Source organism: Priapulus caudatus, unplaced genomic scaffold (assembly GCF_000485595.1).
Source record: "Priapulus caudatus unplaced genomic scaffold, Priapulus_caudatus-5.0.1 Scaffold265, whole genome shotgun sequence".
In the NCBI taxonomy this organism is placed as follows: Eukaryota; Metazoa; Priapulida; class Priapulimorpha; order Priapulimorphida; family Priapulidae; genus Priapulus; species Priapulus caudatus.
The window spans coordinates 112,301-121,182 of NW_014577326.1; the positions used below are offsets into that span (position 1 = coordinate 112,301).

General features: G+C 42.5%; 1 protein-coding gene across 2 annotated transcripts; it reads left to right on the top strand.

Moving 5' to 3' along the window:
- The first annotated feature begins 602 nt into the window (after positions 1–602).
- LOC106808287 (extensin-like) lies at positions 603–7,291 on the top strand. 2 transcript variants are annotated; one of them, XM_014810937.1, is made up of 4 exons: positions 603–729; positions 2,130–2,210; positions 2,699–3,724; positions 3,764–7,291. In XM_014810937.1, the coding sequence occupies exons 2-4, from the start codon at positions 2,169–2,171 to the stop codon at positions 5,882–5,884; spliced, it is 3,189 nt and encodes a 1,062-aa protein (XP_014666423.1). In that variant the 5' UTR covers positions 603–729; positions 2,130–2,168; the 3' UTR covers positions 5,885–7,291. The 2 variants fall into 2 exon arrangements, with proteins under 2 accessions (XP_014666423.1, XP_014666422.1); XM_014810936.1 differs by having other exon boundaries at positions 2,699–7,291.
- The last annotated feature ends 1,591 nt before the right edge of the window (positions 7,292–8,882 follow it).

An 8,882-nucleotide genomic window follows, 5' to 3' on the forward strand; every position in this document is an offset into this window, starting at 1 on the left:
GTAACTAGAGAAACTAATCACATTATATGTATAATAGCTGGAAGATAGAATCTTCAAATAATTCGAACGACATACGAACTATAATAACGCGCATAAAAAACTAATCTCGTGACATTTCAATTTCTGAAAGTATAATAGAGATGTGTGCTCTCGGCGCGGTAATTCGAAAAGCAAATCGTATAGTGTAGCGTATCACGTAACCTGGTATCAAATATCAACCTACCGCAAACATTGGCGATCAGCAACCCAACTGCCCATGCTTTTAAAAAAGGTTCTTAAATCCGGCGTCCTCGCCATGCCACAGCTTATAAGCTCTTATCATACGTAAGTAGGTAATTGATGTCTATATAGCTACAATACGCAGCGTCACAGCGAGATCTTGACCTGTGACCGCTCCGGTCGCTGTGGTGTGATGAATAGTTTACTCTTCCACGGTTTACACAGCAGGCGCTTCTCTCTCTGCCTATCGAGACCGAATGAATGAATTCCATAGAGAGACACGCGTGTAGATTCAAAAGTGTCGTCAATTACCACGGATAATCAGGTTTGTGGAACGGCGGCGATGTATATAAACAAAATGCCACCATTTCAAAACTGATGCCGAACGTGTGGATGGATGCAGTAGTAGGTGCGCCTGAATTTCTGTGACTTGTGCGAGCAAACTTACAACGCAGGCAGGCGCGGTGTAAGCGAACCAACGAGAACAGCTCGCAACGAGATCTCCATAAGGTAGATCGATTTATCCCGAATTAGTTCGCGATGTTTTTTATTACTTTTAATATCATGAATATAGTATTTACATACAATTTCATCAAGTCGACATGTTTTATTTTTATACTGGTAATTAATTTTCATACTATTTGTTATCCGCTATAAAATTATCATTCTATTTTAAATGTATCGACTAGTGTATGTAATATCTAGTGTATGTATGTATAACCATACCGAATATATGTCAGTTGATATAGCCATAAACTCCATAAATTTACCCTGAAATATTATTATTTATTCCATCGTTATAACTTAGCAATATAAAAAAGCTATACGCAAGAAATAAAACAGTTGAAATATTTCTCGTCGTTACTATATAACTAAATATTACGAATATATATACGTAATATACACATAGTGCGAGTTCACTCCTTTGATGACGCACACAGCAACGAACACGCACTTAATTATAGTGCAACATGCATTTATTAAAACTTTCAATTTCAAAAAGCAAATCCAAGCACGATTTGAACGAAAATGTAAAAGCAAGAGTGAACTATTGAGTGTTCCTAAACATGCAAATATTTTCGAGACCATGTCGGTCCACATGTGATGCGACATGGAATAGGGTGCCTACAGAAGTTTATCTTGATAATATAAGCGCTCTAAGAATAGGCAAATAACCGCACGTATCCTATCTTATTATATAAAATGCTGGGTGGAGTGAAGGAAGATTGCTGTTAATACGGAAGGGATATATTTTTCATTTCCTCTTATTCTGGCCGTTTCTGTATGGCAACATGAAGAAAACGATATTTTTCCCCCGGGCGGCGCTTTCAGCAACAAACAGAACGAGTATTTACACACACACACTAAGGCTACATAGGCCTACTGTCGGCGGCTGACAATGGAGTAGTTGTGTGGAAGTGCTTGCGTTCAGGCATGCATGCATGGACAAATAAGCACTTCTTATCATCTCGAATTATAGACAATACCTGTTCGGACCTCCACATGTCACGAGGTCAGTTAGGTCTTACGGCAATCAGCCAGAGCGCATGTGTTGATAAAATTTCAACATAAAACTGTGTCATGCTAAAAAATCGAACACACTCGCCCAATTAGGTAGTAATTCTGCTTGTTCGAGAAAATAGGTTGGCACGAACAGTTTAAGTGAAACCGAAGGCGGTAATTTTACAAACAACTCCATGAGTAATTTCGCCAAACAACACATTATTACCATCGTTTTAGGTATTTTACCTACACAAGTTTGAAGGCTCCTGATAGGAAAAAAATCACATAAGTGTACTATTTACTTTACTAACTGTCTTTTCACAGATGTTTACACTATGCGTAGGCGGTTCAGGAATGATGCATGAAACACTTCGCCCGTAGTTGACGCGTAATTGATATTGTTTCAGGGATAACGCGTTGTGCTGCTGTGCAGAGAAGAATCCGCAATGAGAGCCGTGACATCTATAGGCCTGCTGCTGTTGATCCTGGTAAGAACTATATGTATATTGTATGGTAGTATACTATATATTGTATCAGTAGTGAATAAAAACAATGTGTTTGTTCATTCCTGACAGTATATACCGTATACCCCGCGAGTAATTTCTTGCAAATCTATATGCAGTGTGATCGATCTGCATGTTCATAAGGTACGTGCACGTGCTCAACATACGTATACTATTGCCCTTTTTCGTATACTCCCAAATTTACTATCAGGTTGAAATGGCTTTCATCGTAGATGCATATACGTCTAGGTTACTGGTAAGAACTGTTAAGCAATGGGATCAAATTGATGTTCACACTTTTGAATGATATATATGATAGCCCCTTTTTACATGGGGTTGATTCCGTGATTCAGTGACTGGGATTTTGTAACATTGTGACAAATCGGCAAGAAACGCATTCCCGAGTTTTTCATGGCGCAGCATATATTACGTGCTTACGCGTGTATCTACAATCTACGTTACTTTTCGCGCAGGTGACCGCAGAAGCAGTGCCCTCGTTGTTCAGATACCCGGTTCCTACTCGGCATGCGGACCAACCTCATTCCGCCTCCAGGGAAACCGGCCTCGTATCGCCACGCACGCGAGAGGTCGCTCCGAGCGTCAGCACTTACACGAGCAGGAGGGATAGCGTATACGGGCCGAGCTCAGCAGTGCATCGAAATCCGATTACCAACATCCGGGGAATAAGACGCGATCCGGCGCCGCCGTCGCGTCCGTCTAGACCTGCGACGTACGATAGCTCGCGGACGAGGCAGTACGAACAGCAGCCGTTCCAAGTATTGCAGAGGGAGACGACCCCGCACAGTCCCGATCTGTACCCTGCTCCTGCACCTCCCACTCGCGCTACTTACGAAGCATCTAACGAGCAGTCGTACACTCAGCCATCGCGTAATAAGGACGTTTACAACATACCACCGTTCTACGAAGGGCCGCTGCCGGGCGTATATAATGATGCAGTCGCGTTCAGTAAACAGCAGCAGATTCCGTACCAGGCGGAGCGCCCTCCGGCAACATCAAGGTATACACGACCACAGGAAACGTACGCGAGGCCAGTTCAACAACAACGCGAACCATCAGAAAACCGGGGTGTATATATCCAATATTCATCACCCAGCCGCGGGCAAGTAGAATACGAAAATTCATATCAGCGACCCACACAAAGATATCAACCACGCGAGGCGCCACCAGCATACGCAGGGCCTCCGCCAAGGCAAGAATTCAACGCAAGACAACAGGAATCACAGCCGCAAGCCACCACTGAACATCCGTTGCTTGCGGGAATTGATTTTCTCTCATTTGGAGACCCAAATGCCCCAGGCAATGAGGGCATACTAGGTCGCGAAAAAATTGTATACAACGAACCAGTGAGATATCAACAATTACCAGCGAAAGAAATAACATATTCGTTTCCACCGAGGACACCGCGGTACGGCGGTAACGGCCAGCAAGTGCAACAGGCACCAGGAAGAGTAGGCCTACCTCTAACGCAACGATACGAGGCACCGCCACATGCTGATAGACAAAACGTTAGATACGAGGCACCGCCACATGCTGATAGACAAAACGTTAGATACGAGGCACCGCCACATGCTGATAGACAAAACGTTAGATACGAGGCACCGCCACATGCTGATAGACAAAACGTTAGATACGAGGCACCGCCACATGCTGATAGACAAAACGTTAGATACGGGGCACCGCCACCTGCTGATAGACAAAATGTTAGATATGAGGCACCGCCACCTGCTGATAGTCAAAACGTTAGATACGAGGAACCGCCACCTGCTGATAGACAAAATGTTAGATATGAGGCACCACCACCTACTGATAGACAAAATGTTAGATATGAGGCACCACCCGCGCCAACAAGTCAACCAAGGCCCTATAAATTAAGATTAGACAATGGTAGGATTGACACCGATGATTCATTGTCCTACACCCAACGACCGACTCATAACAAACCGATCAGATCTCCTCTGGAATTTTCGCTTCCCGCGATAAAAATACTTCCACCAGATTTCAAGCATCCATCTTTAAGCGGATTTGAGTTCCCAGGCTTTCCAGGGTTTGGTCTAAATCCGCCGGAAAAGGCCACGGAATATAAACAACCAGATGTGAATAGCGAGGAATCATATGGTCAACCGAAACCTCAAGACGAGTACAATCGTAACACTCCTCCCGTACGTGCAGTAAAGGACCCGCGAGACTCTGCACCAGCGTACAGACAGCCTCCACCACGCCAGCCAGAACACCAGCAGCCTACTAGTAAGCAAAGCTACGAACTTCCTCCGCTTTTTAGAGAGCTGACAGCTGAGTACGAAAAGCAACTAGCTGCAAAATCTGAACGCCCCCCAGATGCTCCACCATCTGATAGACAGATCTATGCAGAGCCTCCGAAATATGTTGAACAACGTCCGGTGCAATACGAGAAGCTGCCGCCAACATACAATCAACAGCACGAAACACCACCATATCCGAATGTCAGAGATGCAAGGGTACCCGAATACCCAAGCCAAAGCCCGGATGTTCCAACTACATATTCTAGCCAAAGTTATCAAGGTCCATCTCCTACCTCTAGCCAAAGCTATGATCGCCAACCCGCATACGCGAAACAAGACTATCAAGGTTCTCCCACATCTACTGGTCAACTCTATGATAGTCCACCTGCACTCACTGGTCAAGTATACATTGGTCCACATACATCTATCGACCAGATCTATGCAAGGCCACGAACATTTTCTAGCAAAACCTATTCTGGACAAAATTATGATAGTGCGTCATCGAATCCGGGAGCTCAGTATGAAAGACCACCACCATCCGACCGAGCATACGAAAGCCCACCAGTTCGCACTGTCCAAGCTGAGAACTCCAGGCGAGACTATGAACAGCAAGCGCCTCCTCGCCCCACGTATGAAAGACCACCTTCCAATGCAGGTCAAAGTTACGAGGTGCCAACATTTCCAAGGGAAAGCTACAAAAGAGCACCTCAGCCTCTGAGGCAAACTTACGAGGAAGGACCACCTCCCAGTGCAAAATACGAGAGGCCAGCTCCGAGGCAAATATATCAGCAGCACCCACACTTATCTACTAGAAAAAGATACGAAGTTTCAGCGCCAAAGGCACCGAGCCAAATATATGGAGCTCCTGCACAACTCATTGTTGAGGAAGAAGCGGAGAGCAATGTCCAACCACAGGCTCTTCCACGGCCCACCACGTACAGCCAAAACCCGGAGGGAATAGCACCAATTTTGTCACCATATGAATCCGTTAGACCGTTCAGCCAGCGCCCTGCTCCTGCAGTAAGTGATCCTTCAGCTGAACATCAGCCTCGGCTACCGTATATTGCACCCCCACGATACGACCCGGCAGTCAGACGTGACGAGCCGTCTGCACGTGTGGCACCACCCCCTTCTCCCACTCATCTAATAAGCAACACACAGAAAAGCAGTGCAGCATCGACCCCCGATCGAAAAGATACAGTTACAGTTGAAACATCCGATCCATCCTCAAAGAATTTGCGCGGACCATATTTTAACGACACACCCAGAGGATATTTTGGCAACAGCGCGCCCAGTAACCCATTCTTCCAAGCGTTTCCGGGATATAAGTACGCAGTCGACGCTTTCAAGACAGACGATTCAACTGCAAAGATAGAATAGTACGGAGAGGAGGAAAGCATTTCTTCAAATTCCGAGTCTTCTGTGTAGATTACGCAAACACACAGCACGTGTATAAAGTGATATATATATATATATATATATATATATATATATATATATATATATATGTACACCTTTGTCGCTGATGACAGGTATTTGTTCTGATCAGTATGACAATTACAAAATTATTTTTCTGAATCTCCGATAGATTTAGCAAATAGGGTGCGTATCTATGATGACCTATTGTGAGTGTAGGTATAGCAGAGTCTTATTCTTGGAATATGATTATAGCAGATTAATTGTCATCGAATAAAAATCCATATTTTTATATGAAAGTTTTATTCAGTGCATGTTTATATAAAATTTAAAAACTAAAGGTTTTTAAATATTCCAAAATTTTCTTCATTATGTTTGCATCGTGTCAGCATCGTCTGTAACTCTAGTAACTATAATGATAAATATAAATGCTGTGGTGCGTAACACTGATATAGTAATAATTTTACTCTGCTTCCTGAGCAATAGCTATAGACTATGTAGAAAGATAACGGAGAAATAATTTCATTCCACGAAGATATTTCATTCGCCCTATGAATCAATTTATATATATAAATAAGTCTATATTATATATATATATAATTGTTAAACCGTTCAAACAAAAATGAGCTCTAAATTATATTAATTATACTTTAAATTTTATACATGATTATACATTGTACATGTAATACAGTGTATTATAAAATTGTTACTGTGCATAATTTTGTAAGTATGTTTGTAAATATGCACATACAGTGTATATTATATATTTGCAGTTTACACGCACACGCATGTATGTGTGTAATTGTGTGTATGCGTGCGTGCGTGCGCGTGTGTGTACATATATATACGCACGTGCACTCGCGTGCATAAAACAGTAGAGTAGTCGCCGCCCCCCGTCTCTCGGGTAAAAGGGCCGCTAAAATGCCGAAATTAAGCACAACCAAGATTGTGTACGAGGTTTTGTAACAAAACTGATAGTAGAGCATAGAGGGAATGCAACAAGAGGTATTAATGTTTTCTGTGGCATACGCCTCCACCCCACTGCAGCATGTTCCCGTGATTGTAACAGTTGCATACACGGTTCGCATTGGTTATGTCACGTGTTGATATCTTATATGTAGCCCAATTAAAGCTGCTTTGTTATTTCGTCTGTAATTGAGATTGAATAAGTAAACTGAAAATTAGCTCTATATATGGACCCTTGTTTGAAATACTGTATACTATGAATGTAATCTTCTTCTTGTAACATTATGCAGAACTACCTTGTAGCCTCATCACTACGCGTATACCCGCGTATGTAGACTGTTACTGAAAGCAGTCCTCTCTGGGCTCGGCCATGTTTATGCTAAGCACGAATAAATGTTGTGTACCTAATTATGGCTACGTAATCGTGGCACTGAGGTCGGTGCAGACAAATTCGAAATTCTCGCTCCTGGCGCTGGCCAACACACTGTCAATGTCATACAGATGTTCACCGGAGTGTTATTTCAACACTGCGATGGTCTTTACCGCTGCCACCATGTAGGTATCTGATGTCCAGACATAATTAGGTACACAACGTTTATTTATGCTAAGCATGTGATGTGACATGATGTGGCATGATATGTGACATTTTTTACTTAAAGTGTGCACTTCATGAAAGAAGCATGAAAATTTGTTCTAGGGGGGTTTTGAGTATGCTGATTTCAAAAATTGCGGGAAACACGATGTCACTTCAACGGTTCTCTTACAGCTGATTTGTGCCCCGATTACCAGATCTTGGCGTCTATACCTATGTTTTTGAAGACAAAGAATGCAATAAAACTCTTGTCAAATATCATAAGATATATCTTCCTGCCAAAAAGTTGAAAATTCAAAATGGCCACCACAAAACACAGTTTTGCCCATAAATCAGCTGTAAGTGCACCAAGTATCATGATCTTGGTCTCTATACATATGTTTTTGAGGTCAATGAACCCCATAGAACGGGTATAGAACACATTGTGATCTATCATAACATCTTCCCGCCCAAAAAATTTAATCCAAAATGGCTGCCACAAACGCATTTCTTTGCCATAAAATGGCTATACGTGCCACGATTACCAGGATCTATAGGTATCTATGCCAGTTTTTATGTCAAGAAACCTGATGGAAAACATGCAATATCCTAACATACATCTTCAAATTAAACAAATACAATATAAAATGTTTTTAGGTCAAAGAACTCTGTTACACATATGTGAAAAATCATGATGAAAAATAATGCCATCTATACTTCTGTTCATAATTTCTGTTACACTTTGAAAGGTACGCCTGCGTGCCTGCCAAAACGTCGTTCCTTAGATCACAGCGTGAACAAAAATATGTTGCCTATGTGTTGTGTCACTTGGAAAGATTATTCCGTGAATGTTCGCTCTTGACCACTATCACTATGCTCGCTGGATGACGGTTCATGTGAGAGATAAACTTGCCCTCGAGATTAACTGCCCTGCCACACATGCAGAGTTTCTCAAAGGCAACTTTGTGACACAGAAAACCATGCACAAATTCTCAGAACTAGCCCATAATCAAGTTCATGAACAGCTGAATGCAATGGTGAAGGGAGATGGAGGCGTAATAGGTATCACTGAAAATGAAGCAGCACTGAGACGGTGGATGGTGGCAGGTCCAGAAACAGCTAGACTATTAATGGAGTATGATGACAAACATTCAATTAAAAAGAAGGACACAGAACGCCACCATGAACAAATACCACGTGTGCAGAAGGCTTTCTTGATACCAAACAGATAATGTCCGATAGTGTGGTAGATACTATAAGGTCCGCAGAAGACATAGGCAAAGCACAGTACCAGAACTTTGTTGCGGAGCGTATCAATGACAATATCACTGCATTCAATGACACCATACATAGGTACAATATGCCTCTGTTGAATTCTAGTTCAAGAACAAAACCTGCGAAGTCCACTTCCAATATTTCCAACCT

What these genes read in the sequence shown, in the direction of transcription:
- LOC106808287 (XM_014810936.1), top strand. Translation starts at nt 2,169, where the DNA reads ATGAGAGCCGTGACATCTATAGGCCTGCTGCTGTTGATCCTG. An exon ending in GCCTGCTGCTGTTGATCCTG is followed by an intron (nt 2,211 to 2,698) that starts GTAAGAACTATA and finishes CTTTTCGCGCAG; the next exon opens with GTGACCGCAGAAGCAGTGCC.